Raw genomic sequence first — 25,903 nt, 5'->3', positions numbered from 1 at the left:
TTAATAAGGCACCAGAGCCTCAGCACATTTTATCTACAAAGGCTCAGACACTTGGTCCCATAGCCACTGCATTTGGAGACTATGGAAAGAAGGTGGAAATCCTGGGATCACTGCTACCTAGTGAGCTGAGTTAGGAATAGGAACATTTTGAGCAGAGATGAGTCTGGTGGGTGGTGGGTCTAAAAGTAACAAGCCATCCCCTGCCCGCAGCAGACTGTGGTGAGAAACCCCTGGGGGTGAGCTGGCACCTCTCACTTGTTCAACCCCCCCAAGGCAAGCTTGGCCTGGGACAGCATCAACAGGAGCTGATGATTTGGTGTGAGACCCTCTGGCTGCAAGCTGAACCCAGGTACAGTAAGGAAAGGGGCTATATAAACATCCCAGACAAGTTGTTGTTATTAAATATTCTATGCATTACCAAACGATCCCGTGGTCATTTCCATGTGAAGCAGCAGCAGGAGCCAAGAACTAAATTCCCGTACAGTCCCTGCATAAATTCCTGCCTTTTGCTTCCCCAGAGCACCCGGTTCAGCTTCATGTCACCAACAAGTCTGCAAGTACCATGCCTTTTTATGACTATGTTCCCCTCTTCAGAGCAGTGAAAGACAATAAGGACATAAAATATTTCGTGACACTCAGAATGAGACACCAGTGTGAGGCAAATAGTGGTGCAAGGGAGAATTGCTGGGAGAGTCGGGTGGGTCATGAGGTGCATTTGGTGTCTCACAAACTTCCCGAGTCCTGGATTTTCATATCATCAGTAAAAAAGTTGAGAGCTTATAGAGCCACATATTGTCTGCTCAAGCCCTTGCTGGTTCCTGTGTCATTTCAGTGATGCTAAGTGGGAGGGCAGCCCACAGCAGCTGCTAGTCCAAGGGAAGGGTTCTCCTCCTGGCCAGGCATCCCCCGGCCCCACTCAGCAGCCAGCAGGGAGCGGAGGAGGAAGGCCCAGGCACCTCATGGCCTCACTGCTGCTTTCCTGCCCTCTGCACTCAGCAGCACTGTGGAGATGAAGGAAATAAAGAGCTAAGACTGCAGGCGAGGGGCAGAGCAGGCTGGCTGCTTGATAGTGGTCTTCTTGTTGCATCAGGCAAGGTCACCAAAAGCAGCAAGCAGCTCAAATGGCTTACAGTCATCAGAAACACCAACAGTGGAAGTACCCTCTTTTTGTACTGCCGATCTGTATGACTTCATGCAAGATTATGATCACTTCAGACATTCTCTCCCCACCCATCCCCCTGCCTGACAAGTTGTAATTCACCCCAGAAACAATATAACCTAAGCCATTCTCAAAGCATTTTCCATAGTCTAGCCCTCATTCATCCCCATGTCCTCGACATTCATCCCCTGAATGAAGGCTGTAAATTTTTGCACGGGATGACAGGAGATCTTTGAGCATTGAAGTTATGAAAATGTAGCAGTGGCACTTTTAAGTGCGGATTGATTGGGATTGCAAACCAAACACCAGTGATTTACAGGACCAAGTGCTGCCTACAGACAGGACTGAGTGATATTCACTGACCTGAACCATCCTGGATCCTGACACAGCCCAGGTCTGACCTGGAGCTGACATTCCTTCCCACCTGTGCTGCCCATTTACCCATTTCTCAAAATAGGAAGAAAATCACCATGGGCCAGTTTCCAACTCTCTGAGTATTACTGGGTGGTTCTGGTCTACATATGGCCCTTTTCTTGGCAGAAGAGCCAGTGTAAGTACACTAAGTACCACCAAGTCCAAACATGAAACTGGTCTCTTGTGCCTGCACAGCACTGTAAGGACCAGCGGGTGACAGGCAGCGCTCATGCTGGGCTACAGGAACCAGGAGGGATGTGCTTACCTGACACAAAGGCCACTTTCTCCTTTAGTATAGGAAGGACATCAGCAGCTTTTAAGCCATCATTTCGGAATGAACCTGCAAAAGAGATGAAGACAGGAAAGCCACATTAGAAGAGACCATGTCCTGGCTCCAGACTTCACCAACAATCCATGTTTCTCACAATCAGACCGGAGGAAGTCTATAAATTACATAAAGGCACCAAGAGCCAGGCCCTTATGGCTGATAAATGAATATCATTAGCGTCAACAGAGACATGCTTGTGAAAAGAAAAGAGAGTATCAACTCATCCCACTTCATCCTTCAGAAGTTCTGAAAGGTTAATAAATTGGAGGGAGATAGAAAAAGGAGCAGAAACCAGTGTAACTGCAATTTCAGCAGGCACTGGAGGACAGTACTGAGAGATCCCTAAAGAGCCCTTTGTGTCAGAAAAGCACTGAGGAATTTAGTTCTGGTTGCCGAATTCTTTCTGTGTTCAAGTAAGAAGGGCTTCATGCACTCTGAATTAAAGACATGAGTCTTTGCTATTAACTTGTCCTTTTTATGAGAATAACCCCACAGATCCTGGGCTTTGGCTAGCTCTCACATCAAAGACAGGAACCGTTCAGCCAAAGGTAATATTTTGGAATTTAAGCAGATTTGTATGTATGCATCTCATCCAACCGTGAAGCAAACCAGAACAGCCAATGTGCTAGACATATCATGATGGCTCAAAGACACTGAACCAGAGTACTGGGCCAAATTCCCCCAGCTGCAAGATCAGCAAGTGTCAATGCAAGCTGAGTTTTGGCCAATGCATGTTAAATTCATTGGGGAAACAGCGAACTCAATTCTTAGGCACTTAACTATGCAGTAGACATTACATAAGTCATAGTGAACACATTACAAAAAAAAATAAAAAAATCAGTGGCTATGTGAAATATATAATAAAGACTTCTCAGCAAGAAGCCTTTGTAGACTGCTACACCGAGAGGGCTCAAGGACAACTTGAAACACTCTCCTACCTCTGTGCATCTCTTGGAGGCAATGCACCTGGAGCCCAGGGGAAAGATATCTGACTTTTAAAGATGGTCACCTCCTGAGCTGCAGCAGGGCAGGCTAAAGGCAGGGGGGCCTGCTGCTAACAGCCCCAATGTCCTGGCTGTGTGCAGGAGAGGCAAGGAAGGACATGAACGGGGACAGTGCTGCCAGAAGGTGTTTTCAACATTCTCAGTATTCCCCAGGACAGATCGGTCACACTCCAACATAATGAAAGAACTGGAAAGCTGTGACCCTGTCCTCCAGCCAGAAAATCCACAAAAGCTCCCCAAAACTGCAAAACTTCCCTCAGGATGAGGGATGAAACTCCTAAAGGCAGAGTAGTGCTTAAAGCAAGGTCCCTGCTCTAGGTGAGGTGCATGCTCACCTGAGCAGCAGCTCATGACCTGCAGACCAGGCCATGGCCGCTGCCTGCAGAGCTCACTGCATCTCATGCCAAATGCCACACACCAGCAGCTCCATCTAGGAGCACGCTGGCAGGTTTTCCAGCAAGGGCTGGGGGAAAGGATGCCTGAACAGGAAAAACAATGGCTGTAATAAGGGCTCCAAAAGCAACGGCAAATCTGTCTCCAGGAGGGCCCTGAGCAGCAATGATGCATTCCCCAGTTCATGAGTTATTATAAGCATACTCCTAATAATGCTCATTTTCATCCTAACCCCCAGCTGTTTCTAATACATTTGTTTTGTTTATTTGCGTGCTGGATCTGAAGCCATGTCTGCATAGCACCATCTCATTTTGCCGCAGAGCCCCGGTTATACAACTGTGTAGGCAGTGCCTTCCTAGTCGATGATGAAGGCCACACTTTGTACTCTGCCCCACACTCCCCCCTACCCTTGTATGACTCGAGCCCCTCTGCAGCAGATGAACAGAGAAGGACAGATGGATGAGGGAATGGCAGGCTGAACTCTGAGCATTTGGGCACTGGTTTGCTGGTTCACCATCGCCATAAGCCATCATAAGCCATGGACACAGCAGTGCCCCTCTTGCTCTTCTACCTGCAAGTCTCACCATGCTTTGCAAAGAAGTGTCAGCGTTGCAAGTGCCTCTTTACCAAAAGAGAATCAGAGGTGCAGAGAGCGTGGTGCCGCATCCCAGTCACCCTGCAGCACCTCTCTCCTTTGCCACACCTTGGTTTAGCATGCTATCCACATGGTGGGGATGCTCTGGTTATCCACAAGCCTTTGTTACTCCAGGCACACAAGAAGAAAACATACCACGCCTGCAGGAGCAGCAGACCGAATAATGTATTCTTGGAAACTTGGAAACACTGAAAATTTTAAAAACTGGATGCTCAGCATGGCTGAGTCACTTTTCAGGGCAGATCAATGCTGTAAATGCACAGCCCGTCTCCTAGCAGGGATTCCCTGTGCAGCAGAAGCAGCTCACAGTTTTAGGTGAGATGCTGTAATGAGAAGCCAGCTGGGTGAGATGGGAAACTTAAAGCACATTTCCACATTAAAGGCAGCAAACTTGAAACTGATAAGAGGAAATTTGTTTTGGTTTGGGTTTGGGTTGGGTTGGTTTTTTTTCCCCACACTAATGCCCCGTTTGGCCTGGGGAACTTGCTGCTATAGGACGTGGAGGTCAGCAGCACAAGAGGCTTTCCCAAAGGCCTGGAGATCTGCAAGCTGCAAACATCTCCAGGGAACTGTAAAGATTAATAAAATAAACAAGAGTTTTGGAAAGAATATAAGCCTTCAGACTTTGGAGTGAAAGCCAGACTCTAGCTATTGGAGTGAAATATAAATTATGCCTGGAGGGAGCCCTGCAGGCTTTAGGATTTCGTTCTCTAAGAAGAGGTCAGTGGCCTCTGTTGGAGACGCTGTCTTGGGCTAGATGGACCAACCCGTGGTCTGCTCCAGAGTGGCTTTTCCTAGAAAAGCTCTAGCTCCAATCTGAAAAAAGCAGTGTGCTCTTGGCTTCAAATAAAGATCAGCTGCTGGAAATATGGAAATACTTTCTATACTGAAAAAAGTATGCGTAGGCAAGAAGAAGGCCTCCTGTCAGAGCACTGCATGGGGCTTAATCACTTGGCTCCTGATGTCTTCAGCGGGAGTAGTTCATCCCAAGTCCCATGCAATGTTTCATGAAATTCAGCCCACATTCTCATAGTTCTCAGAACAGATTTGACTATTTAAAAACTTTGGCATGAAGTTTCTTTAACCAAACAAAACTGAACTCCTTCAGCTGAACCCACCCCTTGAGGAACTCCACTGGAGTCCAGGAGGCAACAGTAGGATTAATCTGGTCCATATTGTTCATTTCTTCTTGCCTGAGTAAAGGCCTCTTCCATATTTCTTACTTTTTTTCCCCCCAGTTTTTCAGAGCAGTTATCTCCTAAGTTTATCATGGCCTATTTACCTCCTCCCTCCCAAAGCCTCGGTGGATTTTATTTGTGTTTACAGTACAGTAGCATCTTGCCTTTCTACAATGTGCAAACAGAAGGGATGTCTGATGTGAGCAGAGAGAGGGAGAACAAAGGAGACATTATTATTCCCATTGTAGCCTTTGCAAACTGAGACAGAGAAAATTGACTTGTCCAGTGTCAGACAGAAAGTTTGTGCAGAGCTGAGCCCTCATTTCCCCAGTGCTTCCCCAGTGCTTTCCTCACACAACCATCCCTTTGTTTTCTGGAAGAATATCATCCTCCTTTCTCTCGTCTTAATACTTTTTGCTTCCTCCTCCTGCCTTTCTCTCTCCGCTATTCTTTCTTTCTGCTTTTCTCCCTCAAATATTTACTTTTCTTGTCTGGAATAAGCTCTCTTTAACCCCTTCCTTCACTTCTTGCATGCTATTGTCCATCTCCACGGGGCTGCGAGCCTTCCTGGCTGGATTTCTCCGAGCTCCACAGGACACACAGAGGGGCTTAGCCGAGGGCTGGCGGGGGCTTTGCCACTGGGATTTCCCTGGTAGGGGCTCATTGGTTTGCAGGCAGAAAGGCCACAGCATGGCACGAGCATTTTGTTGAATAGAAGCAACATGTGCTCCGGACTTGCATTTTAGCACCATCTGGCAGAGATAAATGGGCCCGGACACTCTGCATCTGCCGGTCGGTCCTCTGAGGATGACAGGCTGATCCCTGATGCAAAGAAAGGGCGTTTTGGTGCCCTGAGCTCCCCAGGGGCCTGCGAGGCTCTCCTGCCGGTCTTCCCCGCTGCAGGCCACAGTTATAAACCAAGTCATAAACTTCACCAACAAAGGTTATTATTCTCATTATTAACTGATAGACAGTGATAAAATGACCTCACAGGAAGCAGGTAAAGTGCTGGGCCTGCAGGTCAGAGTGTGGCAGGGCCAGGGTGAGTGAGGCAGGTTGGGCTGCCAGGCACCATAGGCAGGGGGCGAGGATGGTGCCCCCTGAGCTGGGGATGGCCTCAGCAAGCACTGACGGGGATGTTGCGGGTATTTTCCGAGGAAGCACAGCTGGTGTTGGCTGTGTTCCTCACCCCATGCAGAGCAAGGGCTGGAGCCGGCTTTCAGCTCTGCGATGGAAATGCAAATAATCCCCGGGACCTTCATAGACACGATGGCTCTCCCGCTATACAACTGGAGACCCACGCAGCATCGAAGCTTATGCTGAAATAAGTCTATTTATTTCTGCATGTGTGAGTGTATATAAACACAGGATTATAGACAAATATGCATGGAAAGTGCCTAACAGCTACCTGACAGAGGATCCAACCATAAATCTGCTTTGAATCTGATCTCCAGGACTCCTGTTAGCCTTGTACAGGGTAAATGTCTTTATGCCATCAGATGTAGTGTGCAGACGGACACACAGACCTATGCCTTAGCCTCACTTTCCAGGTGACCTCCTGAAAAGTTGCAAGAACCATGGAAACCAAACAGACAGGCTGCACAGAAGACTCACACCACTGCACCACATGCCAAAGACGTTATCCCAGCTGAGACAAAAGTTATATTCACTACATTGTTGCATTTATTCTAAAATGAAAAGATGAATGCTCTTTTTATACGTAATGCTTAGCCTCGGTCCAAGACCAACACTATTTTCTCCACACTTCCTTATTTCGTCCTCCCGTCTATTAATTATACACCATCACTGCTCGCTGGAACACCCTTCTGGTCGCGGCTATTGGGCAGTGATGCTAAGAGCTTCCTTCCTCCGCTGCCAAGTTTTGCCAGTGCTTGTCAGAGGTCCAGCAGCTTTTCTGTCCCCTCTACATGGGGCAGTCGGTCCCTCTGATTTCCCACTGCTCGAATGCTCCCAAAGGGACAGCCTCTGTGAACGCAGCCCCCTTCCCTCCCTTGCCTACAACGCTACAAAAAGCAGGGCTGGGGTTCAGGGAGCTCGCTAATTGCTGAGATTGTTATTCCTTCCACGAGGTACTTGGCAGCACCGAGCCTCCCAGCACAGCCTTTGAATGTCCACACATTTAAACAGTAGCCTCAGCTTGAAAGCAGGCCAAAGAATAGGCAAGGCTTCAACAAAGGTACAGCCCCTTGCAGCAAACATGCAAATTCATTAGCCTCTGTGCACATGTGGTCTCTAATAAGCTGAATTTAGTATCTGAAATCTAAAACACTGCACCCTGTGCATCCCACTTAAGCCAACACTCAGGCTTTGCCTTCTCATACACCGCACAAAACTAGTCAAAGCATCAGAAGGATACCAAATTAACACACAATCTGTGGCAAAGGCTGAGCTTCATCTCCATCCAGGGGGTATTTTATTCATTTCATTTGAAGCAAACATTAACAGGGATGCTAAGAGAACGCAATGAGTGTGAGTCAATCTTTTACGCATTTCCTTTTTATTTTCATCAGGACTTGGAACCAGGCTGAGATCTTTCAGTTCCTACCCTTAGAAAAATAATTAGACATTATAGGTAGCCCTGTGGATAGCACATCTGACTGCTAGTCAAAAGACTTGGCTCTGTTTGTGGTTCTGTTCCTGAACTGCTTTGTGATCCTGAACAGGCTGTTTTAACTGTGCTAGATCTTGGTTTTCCTGGCTGTGGAAGGGGGATAATGACTGCCCACATTAGTAAAGTACAGTCAGGTCCACAGACCTCAAACGTACCTTAAAAATGTGAATTAATTTTGTCTCAAAAAACCTTTCTGAGACAGGGAACTGCTGCAATCTGCTTTTATAAATAGGCGAAATGTGGCAGTGACAGTAGGAAATACTTGCCCCGGTGAACACAACTTTCTGGGGAGGAAAGGGAGATGTTAAGAGAACTGGAAAAGATTATGTCACAAAACTCTGTGTTTTATTTCTTAAGTGTGCAAGGGACAGATCTGCTACCCAAGAGGGAAATAATCACATTTAGCACCTTGAGCTTCAAGACATTGAGTATCTTCCTGTAGGTTGCGGTATGCTTCAGTAACCACCCACATGCAACAGCCTTTTATGGCGTTAATAAAGAGCTATGGGCCATTTGTAACCTGAAGTAGAATTTCAAGCATGGACATGGTTTCTACCCAGGCTAGTGTGCATGAATATTTTCTTTTCATTTCACTTCCCTCTCGATTACAATCAGATTCCTTATGGAAACATTCCTCAGAATTTTATAATCCTATAAAAAGTTTAAACCTGCTGATGGATTCCTGCAGGAAGGATGCAAGTCCTCTGTGAAATCTGAGAGGCTGGGTACACAGGGGCTCATCCTCTATTAAATTCTGGTAGGCAGAATAATTTCCTTTAGCCAGCACTTGTTTAGTTTACTGGCTTTTTCCAAAAAGCAGCAGCAGGGCATCAGCCAGCACCTGTAACGTGTAATCTGTCTCTGCAAAAGCCCTGCTCAGGTTCTGGAGGTCCCCAGCCACCAGGAATTTATCTGGGACAAAAAATAAAATAAAATATCTAATTATATACAACATTCAGGAGGCACTTTGCTGAAACGCCAGCCATACAAAGGGACCATATGCCAGTGCCTCAAGTGTGCTTTGCAAACATCTGCCTCTCAGGGGGATTTCATGCCAGACAGTAAGAAAGCAACTTTAATTAGAAGCCAATTGAGATCCTTGTCCCAAGGCCTGTGACTCCCCTAAAAAATAAAAAACAAACAACCACCACCAACAAAAACACAACAAATGATCTAACCAAATACATTTGCCCATGTGTTTAAAAACAATCTGTACATCTTCTCTCTGAATGCAGAGCACTCTCTGAAGTTTTTCTGGCAGGGTTCAGTGTACCCTGTCCTAATGCATGCACAGGCTGACATCCCGTTGCCTTCAGCAGGATCCCTGCCCTGGAGAGACAGTTGGGTCTTGTGCGAGTGTCAGGGGGGATTTTAAACTGGTCATATGTGATTGTGGCTCATCCAGCATTCACAAACTAACACCTCACTATTAATTAGGATTTCTTTTCCCTCCGTCTCACCTCACTTCACTTCAAATCCCATGTGATCAGATATGTGTCTTCCTTTGCTCGTCCCCTTTGGTATTTATTTCTTTCTGCTAGAGCTTAGGATTTCAGCATGCAGCTACAGTATTATTCTGCAAAGTCGATTTAAATAAAATAAAATAAAACATAATAATAATAATAATAATAATAATAATAATAATAATAATAATAATAATAATAATAATAATAATAATAATTAATAATAAAAAGCAGAGACCTGCAGGGGAATTTTCCTTAGGGATAAATCAAGATGCTGCCTCTGGCTGTGCATCTCCAGGTGTGCTGGCACAGAGGGGATAAATGAACCTGCCAGCCAGCAGCCAATGCAGCAGATCCCACAGTGGCACAGGGGATGCTCATGGGCTCTGCTCTCCTGCTGGGCTGCTCCAAAAGCAGCAACCTGGGGAGCAGGGGCTCCCCTGGCACCCTGCTTTTTTGTCACCATTTCAGTTTCCCAGGACCTACTGTTCCTCAAGCTAACCTCTAAATGATGACAGTACGTATCCCCCTCACAGGCTGCCTGACTCTAACAAAGCACCAAAGTGCAGGGTGGCCACAGCAGTTCCTCTGAGGGACCCACGAGGTATAACAGCCATTGGCTTAACTTCCCCAGCCGCATCCAAAACCTAAACAAAACCAGGACAAATGCTTTACATAGACCAGCAGGAAGGAGAGGGCAAGGCACTCACGGGGCTAAATAATTCATCTGCCTCTCTTAGGTACGCTGGCATGTTTGACACACATTAAGCATTAATGGAAATCATTTTACGGATGGCTGAGTCACGCTGTCGGCGCACCGTCTTCTGCCTCTCCACCTGCCCTTTTCCCCCTCATTCAGCCCCAACGGTGGAGCATGGCCACTTGTAACGCTGCCCTCGGATGGGACCAGGAGCCCGCAGATGCTGGGGGACAGAGGGGGCTCAGCATCCCCTGGGAATGCAGGGATGAGAGCGGAGCCCACTGAACCCCAGCCCCGCTGCTGCTAAATTCACCAGCCCGCTGTTGTGTTAATTGCTGAACGCAAGGGGCTGGGAATTATTTTGCAAAGCAAATTACCTCCCTGATTTCTAAAAGCTTCCTAGCCGTGTTTTTTTTTTTTTTTTTTTTTTAATCTTCCTATTTTTAGTTTCAATATATAAATGCCAATTATATTATTGCCTGCCTCTGTTTAATCTAATGTTAGCCTACTCATTTTTTCAGTCATTTCACTCTAAGGCCAGTATGGCCCCTTCTGCCCGAATCTCCTTGGCATGCTACCATAAATGTTTATAGCCCTACGACTTACTGTTGTAAAAAGCTTGACGTTTTTGTGGTAAAAACCTGCAATGTTATTGTAATGTTGAATCAAAAAGGATCACCAGCAGGTTGAAAATGCAGCTTTCTTTTGGTTTTATTCCAGCTAAAGACACGTATAAAGAGACGACTGGGATTAAAGCCTCATTAACTGCCTGGATGTCTTCTTGGGCAAGCACTCCTCTTAAATTTACTGCAGTGGTACTCAACAGAAGGTAAAGGTACACAATGCCACCAGACAGCCTTCAAAGACAGAGGATACACGTTTAACCTCAACTCACATATCCTATTAGACTGTGAGACTGGATGACATAATTACCAAAATATGTTCTTCATCCCAAACATCCTTTTTTTTTTTTTTTTTTTAGTTGAAAGGGCTAAAATCTTTCTAACACGATTATCACCCAGACTTGATAAATTGGCTACTTTTCACTAAGGGGGATCTAAGAGTGGCACAAATACCTAGCTACAGGTTAATGAGATCTGACTGATCTCCAGAGGGTGCAAGCTGCTGCTCTATAGATGCCCGACAACTGGAGTCAAACGACCATCCCACTAACTCATCCCTAAAACACAGGGAAAAAAATTAGGACCCCTCTTTCCAACCCACTGACAGGTTGTAAAAGAAAAAGTCACATACCTGACAATGTTTACTTTTTTTTTTTTTCGACACAGCTGACTAAAGATTTATTATTTCAGGAATGATTCTTTAACTTCACAGAATGCAATATAAAATCTTTTTCCTACACATATATTCTCTTCTTATAAAAGGATTTTATTGGTTGGTGTCTCCCCCCGTTCCAGTTTCACCAACCAGCACGCTCTGCAAAGACTCGCAATTTCAGGCAGGAGGAAACTGCCCCATGCAAAGAGCTGGTAATAGTCCACAAAGCTCGTCTGAGAGGTCTCCTAAAGGCAGTGAAATTATGCGTCAATTACAGACTTGATCTATCGCAGCTTGAGGTTTCCTATTAGGATCTTGAGCACAGTACTGAGCAGCAGACCCCAATCCAAACCCAGCCAAGCCAACAAAAAGACATTGATTACCTTCAGTAAGTTGAAGATGAGAGGGAAGGAGAGTTCCTCCTTTCACCCACATCTCCTACTGCAGGTGAGATTTCACTTCTTTGGCTGCAGCAGTTTTCATAACCCATTTAAAATCCATTTTTCTATTTTTCCCCATCCAGTAATACAACCTGCATGCACATCTTATGCTCAGTGTCCCTGCTATCCAGCACAAACATGTACCCACCAGCACCTTCTCTTACTTTCATTCTAAGTTTGCTGATAAAAGGACAGACCTAGTCAACGTTTTCAGCCTATAAGTAAACCCAGGCTTTCCATGACCTTTTCCTGCAAAATCTAGCTCTACAGTTGGAATGACTTATCCATTATATTGGTTGTTCAATAACACTTAGGCTCTACCATGCTAATACAGCTTTGAACACATGACAAGACACAGTCAGAAGTCAATAAAACATTAGGAACGATCACAAAACAAAAAAGGCAAATTAACTGCATAAAGGGAAAGAAAGAAACATATTTTTCTACCTGCTTCCAAAGCAAAAGCAGAATGAAAGATGGGCTGGAGAGAACAGATTCATCATGCTTTGACTTCATTATTATAATAATTAATTTATATTAGCAAGTGTACATTAAGAAGATGTGTTTCCACCCCTTTGCCACCACCAGCTGGTACAACATGTGTGTGTCAGTCATTGGAAACAGTAGCTGTGCTGATGGCCCTCTCCATCCATCTTATATCTGCATCCTTTCCTGACTGCAGCTGTCTTTTGGGGTCAAGTCAGCAGTAGAACTGCACCAACACATCATGGAGAACAGTTCCTGCCCAAAAGTATCTAAAATGGCCCAAAAGTATCTAAAATGGCTACAACCAACTACAGTTGTAGACAACTGAACATGTAATGACTTCTCCCTTTTTCATAGCAGCTGACCGATGGCAGAGAGCAGGTGTCATGGACAGGGATTTTAAACAAGACATTCATAATAACCTTTTCGAAACCTGATATTTACAAACCTGTGCTGGAAAAGGAGCTAGGTTATGGCTTTTCAGCCAGAGCTCTTGTTCCTTGAATATGCTGAGAAAATACTCAATTTTGCTCCACAAATCAATTTTATATCTCCTCCAGTGGATCCCTCTGCAGTATTTGGACCTGTCCTCACCAGCAGGTTTTGGGAATATTGCCTGGGACTGGGAGGGCTAGGAAAATATCCTCTTGGCAATGTCTGCTTAAATTTGGTGATCTGATGAAAATTCAGCCTATGCAAACACATCTACCCTGTCTGCCACTTTCCTGAGAAGCCCTATCAAACATGACAATAATCATTTATAACAAGGAGAGTACAGAACTACAGAAAGTCAAGATACATGAGACTGACTACTAATAAAAGCTGCAGGATAAAGCATTAACTTGTGAATAAAAAAGGCATACTGAAATATTATGGAAAGAAATTTACCATGCAGGAGAAAAGGTACAAAATCCAGTTTTCCACGTGGTATACTGGCTTTAGTGATACAGACAAACAACCTTCTCATAGTCATGAAATGCATCTTTGGAAATGTTTTGTGAACTCATACACAGAGAACAAAACAGAGATAAATAGACTCTTCTTCCCCTTTACTGAAGAGCCACAGTACTGAGCACACTGCCTGCTATAAGGCTACTGACAATTAAGGATGTGTCACCCTGAGCAGTATCTCTGTCTGCACGTATCTAACCCAACCATTACTACCATCCTCAGCCGCCACCACACAACCATGCACAGAAACCCTACATTATGGGAATAAATATCCATTGAAGCCAAAATGGCAAGTCAGCTGAGCACATAAATTGCCCAGATTCTACCCGAGGACAAGAATAATTATCTTGCTAAATCCACTTTAAAACCCTCACTTAAGAATACTTTCCGAAGAGGTCAAGCCCTGATGGGAGCTAATACTTTTAAATGAACCTTTGTTATTGCCCAAATACAAAGAGCCGTTTTAACGCGCTGCGTCAGAAGAATGCCTTCTCCAGGAGCAAGGCTGCCTCCATTTGTATAGATCACCACTTAAGTGTTCGGTAAGTCATATGGCTTTGTGGTTTTGAAAGATTGCACTTTGATGTTCAACAGACAGATGTCAGCATAAAAAAAAAACGGGGAAAAAAAAGTCCAAGCTCTGCACAGCCAGCATTAATTTACAAAACAGCAGTGAGCTCGTGTGCAGACACCAAATAAGTAACAGCAACCAAGCTACCTCCTCTCTGCTTTGCTTCCAAAATATTTTTAGCAATTGTGTATCTACAGAAGTGCCAGTAAAATAAGGTGCCCTAACACACAGCAACCTGCTCAGCAACAGGGGTGTGCAACCACTTGAATTACGCTAGCTCAGGAGCACCGTACCCAGTAAAGCAGTGCACTTGGAGCTGTAACGTCAGCTAGTCCCTCCGTGTCAATTGCTTGAGGAGCAGTGTGTTGGAGCTCACACTGCCACTGTCACTGCTGCTCCACGGATAAACAGAAGGCTTCTGTCATCAGTGTTTTCAATCCAGCACTTTTCACGAGCACTGCTATTCAATTATAATGATTGTTTTGTTAAGTGTGGTTCTACTCTGAAAACTGACTCCATGAAAATAGGATCATGGAGTTCATGTTTATTGCAGCTCAATGATTTCCAGATCAAATGCAGTCAGTTTACAAGTAAAAAGATGTTTGGTTTGTTTTTCCAACTACCAGGTCTACAAGCCCATGCTGGGATCTAGAAATTAAGTTGTCATCTTTTTGGCAAAAGGAACGGAGAAGAATTCTGCTCGCCCACTCCCGGAGCTGCTGCATATCTCCAGCTTCAACAGAGATTACAAGGAATAAAATGAAGACAATATTTTCAAACCCACTTATCTCATTCCGCGCCTTAGGGCCCCAGCAAGGTAATCTGATTTTAAAAGCTACATCGAGGGCAACTTGAAGTGACAAGACTTAAGTACCACTTAAAATCTCCCTGCATATTTAGGTAGCTATAGTATGTACCTAACTTTAGGCACCCATTTTTCAAAACTGTTCCCCTTAATTTAGTCAGCAAATTAATCAGATCTGCATATGATTACACAGAGATAGCAGATCATTTCAGTAGGAAGGTGCTATTTTTATATAGACACTTGTCAGAGCAGAATTGCATGTTAAACTAAAATTTATGAGTCCGCAAGCCGAGTCTCCATTAACTATTTGACAGCTGCAAATTATTGCATTAGAGGCATAGCCAACTTGCTTACACAGATACACGTGTGCATGTGACTTAACCATTCCACAGCTGTCTGTCTGTCTGTCTGTCTGCCTGCAAAACCTCAGCACTGCAAGGGTTAGCAACTTTCTGTCACAGCAGCTCCCACAGATCATAACTGGGTTTTTGATCCCCACTGTTATGCACATGAGAGAAGCAAGGTATTCGAGGGGCGGAAGAACTCTTAAAACCTGCTTTGCGATGGATTAGGCTCTTACACCATTCTTACAGCGCTCTTTATCAGGTCCCCTGTGATTCCCCTACAGAAAAACCTCCACTTTTCAGCCATGTCTTTTTGTCTCCACATTTCCTCCCCCCATACACCCAGCTCTTTCCTTCTGGGCTCCTGTGCTGACTGCTGCTGGGTGCCACTGGTCAAATGAACACCCCCAGTAGGATGGCTGCCTTGAGCTTTGCAGAGGATTTGAAGGAGCATTAACTAATAGCTGTATACGAAACCTGGACTTATTGAGAGTAAACTGAGGCAATGTTTGCCCCCGCTGAAGATCTGCCATGAAAGGTTCCCACAGTACAGCATCAGCACTGCCCACCCCGTCTGGATCTGGCCTTTGCCTCCTTCTGCCTTGCACCTTTGGGAGTTAATGGTTACATCTGATGGCAACCCAAGAGATAATGCAGAAGAGCTTGCAGGAAAAGAGAGCTGAAAATAAAGGCTGGGAACACGGCCAGCGTTTACAGATGTACTGAGTTAACGAGTTTGGGGGAACTTTCCAAAACATTATCCGGTTTTACCCACCCGGCCTCTCATGCTGGTGTCACAAGCTGGAGATGACTCCTTGCAGGGGCAGTTCTGCCAGGCCATCCTGGCAGGATTACTCTGGCTCTCCCCCTTCTCCCACCCCCTCCAACAAGGACAAACAAGGGTGTTTAATTAAATCCCAATGTTATCATTTCTAGCTAAGTGTAAAATCGTTGATTTGGAAAGCACGGCGCCTGGCTTTCATCATTAAAGAGCGCTGTGATCAATGGAACATCAGGCCAATTACGGCTGTTATGGTACCCAGAGATGTGTTTCTGTTCTCTGGCTCTCTTTATGTATTCAGGTGCAAAATGAAAGAAAGTACAGCAGCAAACACAAAGTGCACTGCTGAGGACACATTTGCTCCCGAGGAGCTCCTTCCAGGGCCCCTTCCATCACAGGGCTGGTTAGTGCTGGGCAATTGCCCTCCCTTTCCCACTCCAGCCACAGTCAAGGTCTCACCCACAATGATAAAATCTGCCTGGAGATTTTAGAAAGCTATATTCGTGCAAGACAGGGTTGTTGCTCCAGCAAACAAGCCACTGCTGACATGTCTTTACAAACAGTCATGGGAACTCTGAAATGAGTACAGCTAAGAGGTACGGGGGTACTTGTGGCTCATCCCATCCTCCGGATGATATTTTCCCAGCACGCAGTCACAGCTCGTGCTATTTGACTCATCCTCATCTGAGAATGCAAGTAGTTCCCAACTGGTAATGCAGCGTTTCTGTTTGCAGGCTTAGAGCTCAGTTTCTCTCGTGATGCTTCAAGCCGAGCTGGGTCCAGGACAGCCAGTGGATGTTCGATGCTGGGAAGAAGGGTCTAGGTACATCATTCATGTGCTTTGCAGAGAGAGAGCCCACAGGACAAATCTGGACCTCAGCAGCAGACCCTGATATGGTGGTTGAAGGAGCTGAGTGCAGCTGCCCGTGAATCAGTTTTGTCTGATGTTTAAGCAGAATAAACTTTTGCCCTGCCAAAGCTAATCCTTCTGCCTTGCTGCAGGAAGGGTGTTGTTCCAAGCCCCAGCCTCGTAGCAATGAGATAGGCCTTGAACAACCCTAATTTTCTTCCAGATTGTGCTCACTATAGGCAATGCTGTGTTGTAAAAGCCAAACTGTGCTGCTGCCCAAGAAGGGATGGTAGGTAAGGAAATGCTTTGGGCTGGAGGAAAAATGGAGCTCTCCCAAATACTACTGGCAATAGACTTTGGATTAAACCCTATCCTTAGTCATGCCAGTGCAGAGCTGCTCCTCTCTGCACAGCTTTCAGAGAACTGTAGATTTATCCCTGTTAAATCATGCTTCAGTTCCACGCTTCTGTATCACTTTCCTCACGGTTTCTCTCTGAATTATTTTAATTCCTTATTAGAATAAATCAGTCTGCCTTGCCAGTTAGAGCACAAGACGTTGCAGATAGTTACTGACTCAGAACTGAACGCTTACTACTGGATTCCCAAGAAAAATAACATTACATTGGACTTTGAGAAAATTCAGATATCTGAAAGCAAAAGTAGCATTTTGTGGGAAGCTGTAATTATTCCAGACAACCAACAGAAATCCAAAAAACTCAGAGATGAGTTAAATGTAAAAGCAAACCAAGATGGCCAAGGTACAAAAATCAGTGCTGAGGCATAGCAAGTTGCAGGCAGCCTTCAGGGATACCAGGAAATCAGTGGACATGTATGGCTGGCATGCAGCGCTATTGATGGCTGCAGATTAAATTGATATTGAAAGCCCATTTCATTTTTTATCTTTCTCTTATTAAATTATTTTAGGATGAGAAAAAGGAGACCACAAATCTGTCTGCTAAGAGCAACATGGAGGTATACCACATTAAAGTGGCAATAAAGACATCATGGACAATCCCTTGGCTCAGAGCCTCAAGATGTATATCTTACACAAACCTTGCTCATAAATTAATTTAGGCCAGAATACAGTCACTGCCTCATAAGCACAGGATGTTCCTAACCTTTCAATTACCTGTTATTCTGCAAAAATAAAAGATGGTAGAGATCCCCAGACACTGGTGCAGATCCCAACCCCTTTTTGTAGCTCATATGAGACAGATCTCCAGAAATTAACACTGATCCTGTGCTTGCACTTTATCCCTTGGAAGGAAACAGCCTTGTCTTTCTTGGTGTACCCTCTCTGGATGCCTGTGAATGAAGTAACCCATGTCATAGCGAAGCTAATAAAAGCAGCGGGTGGCCCAACATGTGAAACCTTCCCCCAGCTCTGTGCAGCTCTGCTCGCTGGGTCTTGCTGTGCCAGCTCTGGTCTCCAGGAAGCTCTGACATTTTCCTTGATGGTCCCAAGATAAGGAAAGAGAACGGTTACTTGGGTTAGCATGAAACATTTAGTTTTGAATCCTGGCCACAGATGTACCCTGTGATCAAACACAGATCATCTGCTCTTCCTGCATCTTGATTCACCCATATGCTGGGGACAGCAGCATTTCCTTACCTCCCAGAGCAGCCTCAGAGCTTGGAAACAGCATCTTGTTTTTTCGCTGGCCAAGAAAATTTCTTACCATCAGTGCTAAGTGGGTGTTTTCTCTGTACGGTTTGCTCAAAGGGAAATAAAAAGGCAGAAAGAAAAGATGTAAAGCTGTTCTTAAAAGAAGACATGTTCATCTTTAGAAAACTGAGAAAATATTCAAGTGCCACTCATTTAGCACTTCTGACAAATCAAGCCTGGAGCAATTAGCTTGCTGACTGCTTGAACATTGCTGGATGTCATCTAACTTACCATCAGGACAACTGATGGGACATCTCCAGCACATCCTGGGTACAGAGAGCTATTCCCATCTGCCCTGCTGGCCTGGTTTGAGGACCTTCAGGTGCACCCACCAACCACTTCCAATTCTTAAATGAGAAACAAGAATGGAGAATATTGGGTTCAGGAAGAAACCAGCTTGTCTGGTCATCCCTGAGCTTTCACCACACACATCCTTGGACAGGAACATTCATTTCTCAGAGCAGCCACTCACAGAGAATGATGCGCTTTGTCACAAAGTCTGTGGGTGAAGGAAGAGCAGCATGGGAAAGCCATGTACCTCTCTAAGGTCACGCATCAGCTTATCACAGGCTCAGGATAAGCCCCTTATCCTTTGCAGAGACCCCTGTGCCATGTACCACACTGTTTCCCCTGACAAAAACCAGGACTGAATCAGTCATTTGCTTATCCTCCGTGCTGCAGATGTTTACAGGCATTCTTACCAACACTTCAACAAGGCGCTTGTCCCAGGAGACTGTTTACACATTCTTCATCTTCTGAGCTTTCAAACACTCCATTAAATCCAAAATTCCCACCACAAGCAGTGAGCATGCGTCAGAAGGTGAGGAGTGAGCCCACACATAGTCTGGGTGGCACAAGGAGCACACATTCAAACACAGAGTGGGTGTTAGCCCAATCTCTTCCCCCTCAAGCTTTTCCCTACATCAGACAATGACTGCACCAAATTTCCGAGCAGTAATAGCTCTGAAAGTTGGCAGACTTGAAAATAAAACATGAAACCACATACTTAATCACCTGGGTACTGGAGCATGTAATTTCTCTACCCACAAGCCTGAAAGCTGCCAACGCAGTTGCAAAAAGGAGCTGCAGTGTGGGGCAGCAAGCACAGGTCTTTTGTAAAATGTTTTTTGCCTGAGAAGCAAGAACACTTGGTTACCAAAACGATCATCTTCAGTTTTTAAGACACGTGCCCCAACTCTTTGTGTGATTTTCAGTGAAATGAAGTTGAAGATACTGTCCTCAATAGGAAAACCTGCACATTGAGATATGGAATAATCAGTTGCTGGTCTCTGCTCAGACGAGATGCAAGAGTGAAGCAGAACTGACACCGAATTACCCCTCACATTTAAGGTGCTTGTCCTATGGCTGTGTGTGAGGTGTTAAGCAGGGCATGGCGAGGAAGTTGGCAACCAGCAGTGTTTGATGTGTAGCTAAAAAACAAAGGCTGCTTCGGGAAAGAAAGACTCCCACTGCTGACAGTCTTTCACAGTCAAAGAGTCATGTCTAGACCAAATCCAATATTCCTAAAGAGGAGACACATTACACGGGCTGTAGCTTCCAGCTCTGGAAATATTGGGTTTGTTGGAGTCTGTGATTTTAAATTAGGTTAGCTAACCAATAATGTGTCCAAGGAAATCCATGCTGAAAATGGAAAAAAATGGCAATGGGCAGCAGAGAAATGTTACATGAAGATATTAATGACTAGATGATGTTTGTCCTTCATCCTACTTTCCTGTGAGAGAAACCAGGTCTCACGCAGGACTTGTGCTAGCTGTTTGTCAAATCTTTTCCTCCAGACAGGACAACTGGCCAAGATTTCAAAAGCATCTGCACCACAACGGGTCTTGGACATGCTCTTCTGGCACAGACAGCTGAATTTCAAGGCCTTTTTTATGCCAAGACCTAGATTTATTGTGAGGGGACTTGTGCTGAAAACAAGTCAGTAAGTCATAAAGAGACATGCTCATCTCTGAACTCTCCAGGCTGGAGACATATCTGTTTATTGGAGATTTCCTTTAGAGAACTCGAGTCATCTGGGCAACAATGCTTATCAATTATTCAGGCTGCATACTTTTTTATCCAAGCTACAGATACACAAGGTTTGTTGAAAACATGGTAATCCAGCTATCCCATGTTCTACCTTTAACCCACCTGGAATTTATAGGAATTAAATAGAATATATAGGACTTTCCTAAAGGAACGAAACTGCATGAGAGCTCTGAACTCACAGGCCTTTCCACCTAAAACTGTGATGGGGTGAAAGCAGACAGTTAATCAATGAAACTGAAGACAAGGAGTCAAAAAAGAGATGTCAGAAAGGAAGACTCACAGGCAATTTAATGAAAATATTATCAACCTAAATTGCATGCTTAAAAATCGAGAAAATAAAATTTTAATGTGGCACGAGTAAAAAGAATTACATTTGAATACACTTTTCTTAAAAAAAGAAAAAAATAATAAAAAATCCCGTCTTCTAAATAGTCAACAATCCGTTGCAGATAAAAACATAGGATGGTAATTGGAAACGAGTCTAGTCCCATGACAGGAAATGAACTCTTATCAATGGCTTTTGCAGATCTCAGTCAAACAGTTGGGAAATCAGTAGTCATGGAAATTCATGAACCTAATGTTTTGATCCTAAAGAAGTATATAGCAAATACATTCCCATGTAATGAGTCCACACAGATTTATTCTGTTTGTATGTTTGTTTGTTTTGCCATAAAGATAACCCTGGATAAGAAATCCAGCACTTCCTGGTTTGGACTGTGTCAGGATTCCTGGTAACAGTATTGAGGAGAAAACCCACGTAATTCGCTTGGCAAACTGAGACAGACTCCAGCTTCCAAGAGAGCTACAAGAGATTTTCTAGCATCTCCCAAGCTGGGCTAAAGACAATAACAGAACATTATATAACGTGACAGAAAGCCATTTTCACCACAGTCCATTAGTGCAGCTGAATCACTCAATTCCGCAAACTGCGCTGATCATTCAACATTAATTGGAGCAAATTATGTTATAATTTATGACCTTTTTCCTTCATAATTACTTATAGAAGGAAATGGTGAGGAACTAGTAATTAGGATGATGGGAAAAAGCTTCAGAATAACTTCTGAACAAGAGTGTCCTGTCTTTTTCTTCCCCTTCCTCTCGGCTTAACAACAGACAAGTAAATTACCTGGCACTTACTTGGGTCATCGTTTACAGCCATGCCCCAGTCTCAAATGGAAAATTCACAGCATAGTTTCTCTAGATGCATGGGGAGGACCTTTGTCCTTTCCTGTATTAGAGACACAGGGCCTGTGCCACTCTTTTTCCAGAAGGATGATTTGAAACGTTAATGAAATCCAGATATCTTTTCAAACAAGACCAATAACCACTGCTTATCTTACACGCACAGAAGAGAAAATGTTACTTAGGCTCAAAGGCAAATTACAGTGAAAAAGAAAACCTCTAGCAATGTAACTTCATAAGCAATTATTCCTTTCACAGCCCTTTATTCCTTGCATATTGTCAGCCTTCTTCAGTTAAATGCCCTGCACTATTTGATTGCCTATAAGTCAGTGCTAGTTGAAATGGACACTGCAAATTCATGCAAATGAGGAAGACATATATCCAAGCCATAATTCTTTACTTCAGGCTAACTTGCTCAAGTTATATACTGCTTTTTTGGATACAAAACAGGCCTGACTGATCCATTTTTCCATGGTGATCAGAAGACAGGGTGAGGGGTTGGTAAAAATGTACTGATATTTTGGCAGTAAAAACTCTTCAAACCTTTCCAGACAAGATAATATTCAAATCCAGAATCTGGAATAAAAGCAGCATGCAATTTCTAGCTCAAGCTGAAAATTCAGGATCACATTGTACCCGTTTTACTCCTGTCACGCATTGTTTTCTTAAGCAGAAGGTGTTCGTTGAAGGGAAAACAATAAAGGAGTTGATGTGAATAACAAGGCTTTGGTTTCTACTCTACCTTCCTGTTTACCAAGAAACAAATCTCATCTGAATTTCTGTGCAGTACACAAAGATAACTAGCATCTAAATAAGATACTGCAAGCAAACTTATTGTTACAAGGCCAAGTCAATACATGCAATCCATGCAAGTAATGCCCTCTGAAAGAGATGGGAAACCTTGACATGAAGTGATTACAGACTCAGGATGAGGTGGTAGTGTGGCATGCATAAACCAGGGATAAATCTGGCTCTACATTTATATTTTTGAAGATAATGCGTTTTTAAACAAAAATGAAGGAAGCTAGAGACTAGCAAAAGGCTCAAATTATGGCTGTTTTTTCAGAGGAGAACACAAAGCCACATTGGTGCAAAGAGGAAAGATGCCTCTCCACTTCTGTGGGTGCAGTGAGGAGGCAGAAAAGGGTTCTGGGGACAGCTCACATGAGGATGTCTCCACTGCAAGCAGCAGTGAAGCGTACAAATAATGAAGCAGCTGCAGGGGCACTTGAGAGGCTACAGCCGTAAAAAGCTGAACAGAGGCACCGACGAGCTTCTAGACAAGCAAAATGCCCCAGTCTGCCATGTCACTGGTGCCCAAGTAAGCCTCATGTGAGACAACCTCTCAGCTACAATGCCACTGGCAGCTTAGGTATATGTACAAGGACAACTCCACTATCTGGAAAGGACTCCTTGAGATACTCAGATTGGTGAAAAAGCAGAGCCTGACCAGGAACAGCTCAAAACAGTCCATAATACTGCCACATAACTTCAGGATGGAGATGCTCCTCGCTCTGTCCCCTCAGTTCTTCTTCACTGGCATTAACCATGCAGGCTTAGAAAAGGACCTGTCGTCCCTTTTCCAAAAAAAGCATAGGTGTTTTTCTCAGTGCTGCAAGTAGGCCTTGTTTCCATTAAAATCAATCTTTCAGCGGGCTTTGGAAGTTCAAACAAGCACTTGGCTGTAAATCTGAAAGTTTTATCCAGACAGTGATGTTAGCTGTTTCTGTCTGTAGGAAATGCTGCAGTTTGACCTAACAGTTCTTCTAAACAGGAGCTTTACTACATCTCCAGTGTCAGTCTCAAAAGTGATGGGTGGAAAAAATGTCCATTGTTATTAAAAAGGAAAGTCAGTTCCCAAAATAAGATATATCACACTCCATCGTTTCCCTGCCAAACATTCCCGTGCACTTAACGACTCCACTAGGAAAAGAGTTTAAAGAGAACAGTATAGATCGGATTATCGAATGACAAACTCTTTCAACCTTTAATTCAGAAAGCGCAGCGCTCTGGCATCCCACCCCATGTTTTAGCAACTGGAATATCAGATACAACCAGGGCGTGCTGAATCTACCATTAAGGAGAAACGCGCTGTACAGTGTGATGGGAGTCTTTTACTGTTGAGCAGACTGGAGGGGAGTTTTTCTGTTAGTCCCACACAGAAAGCAGTGCAGCTGAGCAGAACACAGGGCAGTTTTGTCCTTTTCACTTGCCCTGCTGAATGGACTGTCAGCGGTTCAGTCTGTGCATCATGAATGCTAAAGTACTGGTTCACACTGGAGTCCTCAATAGACCTGCTGTGGTACCAAGCAGCCTCATAATTCCCACCACTGCAGGAGGAGCACGGCATTACCAAAAAACAAAAATAAAAAAATCTCCCCAGGCCTCAATCAGCCCCCGTAGCCTTACATTTAATGATGTTTCTGCTCTCCATTTCTGCCTCCTCTTTCTGAACTGTTGAGTACACATCTGGGACCTGCTCAGTAACATGGCATTCATTGCTGCCCACTTTATCCCAGTACTGTACTGGAAACAGGAATCACTTTAAGTGCATCTTCAAGCAAATTTCTTCAGTGGCTTCTTGTTCTGCACCCCCTCACTGACTTTCCAGATCTCTGAATAATTTGTTCACACAGTATTGCTTCCTTACCATTAGAAGCCATAAATCAAAACAGAAGCACTGCAAGATCTCACATTCTTGGAATCAATTACTTTTTTTTTTTTTTTTTTTTTTTAATGAAAAAGAATATACGCAAGAAGTACCAGGGAGTCACAACTGCTCTTTTAACAAAGGTTGATACAAACTGAGTTTAACCCAAATTTGTGCCAAAAAAGAGAACATTTTTTCCCTATTACTTTAAAAACAGAAGAGTTCCCCCAACTTTGGCTCGCTTCCTGCCTGCAGCCCTTGGGTTTGCAGATCTGTACCGGTACCACATGCCTGCCTGCCAGGCTCCTTCCCTGCGTGCTCCATCCCAGCCTCTGGCATCCTGCGGCTCCAAGCCAGCAATTTGAGGAGGGCTTGCAGCTGGCCAGCACATCCCCCTGGGTCCAGGCATCTCCTGTCTGCTTTGCTATTTGTCCCCACAGAGCAGCACAGAGGAATGATGCCATGGACGGGGAAATCACCATTACAAGGCTGGCTGTGGGGGGTTCACAGTCAGGCTCAATATATCAGGGCAATATAACCATGGTGTAGGGAAGCAGTGAAAGAGGCAGCAGAGAGGAGCTGCTCAGCAAGAGAGATGTGTGCTGTCTCCTAAGCTGTTTTTCCTACTCTTCTGGACCAAATCCCCTTTTGCCACTCAATACTCTCATGAGATCTTCATACCAACAGGCCCAGAGTAACAGCATGGCCTATGGAGCTGCAGATTAGAAAATACCTTATCAGCTTTACTGAAGAAATAGGAGAGCTGGCCGCTGGCACACTGTTATCTGTTAATGGCTACACCATCATGGATCATCTCTACGACCTTCCTATGCAGAAATCCTGCCCATAATTCAAGGACAAACGCCCACACTTCATCACTGTACCTCACAAACCTTTCAATCTGCTTTCGGACCCTACCTACCCAAAACCTGCAGCAGTATGTTCATAGAAGTGACATGAACATGCAGAATGTTGTTTAATTACCGCCAGCCTTCAGAAGCTGTATGATAATAGCGCATGCCCTGCAGAGGGATCGACACTTCTTATGTAAGTCCCTAAAGCATGTAATTCCACCCCCCAAAAAAGCATCGGGAAGCTAACAGCAATGGTCTGAGCCTTGCAGATGACCTAAGTGAAAACAAACACGCACATCCAATAGCACCCAACGATTACAGCCATTTAGTGAGGCCACCACAGCCAGCCAATGCCAGAGACAGAGGCTCAGAGCCATGCTGAAACAGCTTTTTCATCATGGCTCTCATCTGGAATTGAAAATACGCATTTTGCAGAGTCAGATCAGCAGCAAGTTATCTTGGCTTTCTGCATCCCATATCCCTGAGAAAAAAATGGCAAAGAGCTGCGAGTAACCAGAAATTTGTAAGTCACATTAGGTTGATGTTGGCTGTTTTTCTGGGTTGCTATACAGCTGTTAGAATTAATTACTACTGATTTTCCTTTCATTAAGAAAATAATTTTTATAGCTTGATTTCACCAGCTGCAAGTAAGTGAGACAACATTTAAAGCACTGAGCTGGCTTGTAAGGACTTTCACCACTTCAGACCATCAGTTTTTGTAACCATTTCTACAAATCTGCAGAATTTATAGCTGAAGTGTGTTTGTATAATTGCGATCCCAGAAACAGGATCCTAAATAATTCAAAGATAAACAAGGACTCACACATATGCTAGACTCTGAGGTCTTTTTTTTTTTTTTTTTTTTTTTTTTTTTACAGGAGCTTCTGAGCATAACAGTACGATCAGAGTCAAGTTATGATCTGGCTCTCTACTCCCAAGAACTAGCGCAGTTGTAGTAACCATTAAGGCCTATAGTCCCTGTTAGAGGATTTGAGCACAGTTGAATGCTTTAGTAATGATCTATATGCCATTAACAAAGATTATACACATGCATACAAACTTCCAAAGGC

General features: G+C 44.3%; 1 protein-coding gene across 15 annotated transcripts in view; it reads right to left on the bottom strand.

Annotated features, from left to right (window-relative positions):
• KALRN (kalirin RhoGEF kinase) overlaps positions 1 to 25,903 on the bottom strand; it is a 496,146-nt gene that overhangs the window by 334,780 nt on the left and 135,463 nt on the right. For all 15 annotated transcript variants that reach the window (XM_072040793.1, XM_072040795.1, XM_072040794.1 and 12 more), the window contains one exon: positions 1,839 to 1,913. In XM_072040793.1, the coding sequence (XP_071896894.1) occupies positions 1,839 to 1,913 (75 nt within the window). The remainder of the gene's footprint in view (positions 1 to 1,838; positions 1,914 to 25,903) is intronic.

This window comes from Anas platyrhynchos, chromosome 7, assembly GCF_047663525.1.
Source record: "Anas platyrhynchos isolate ZD024472 breed Pekin duck chromosome 7, IASCAAS_PekinDuck_T2T, whole genome shotgun sequence".
NCBI classification, from domain to species: domain Eukaryota; kingdom Metazoa; phylum Chordata; class Aves; order Anseriformes; family Anatidae; genus Anas; species Anas platyrhynchos.
Note: the sequence above shows the minus strand (reverse complement) of the source record. Positions and strands in the feature narration are given on the sequence as shown.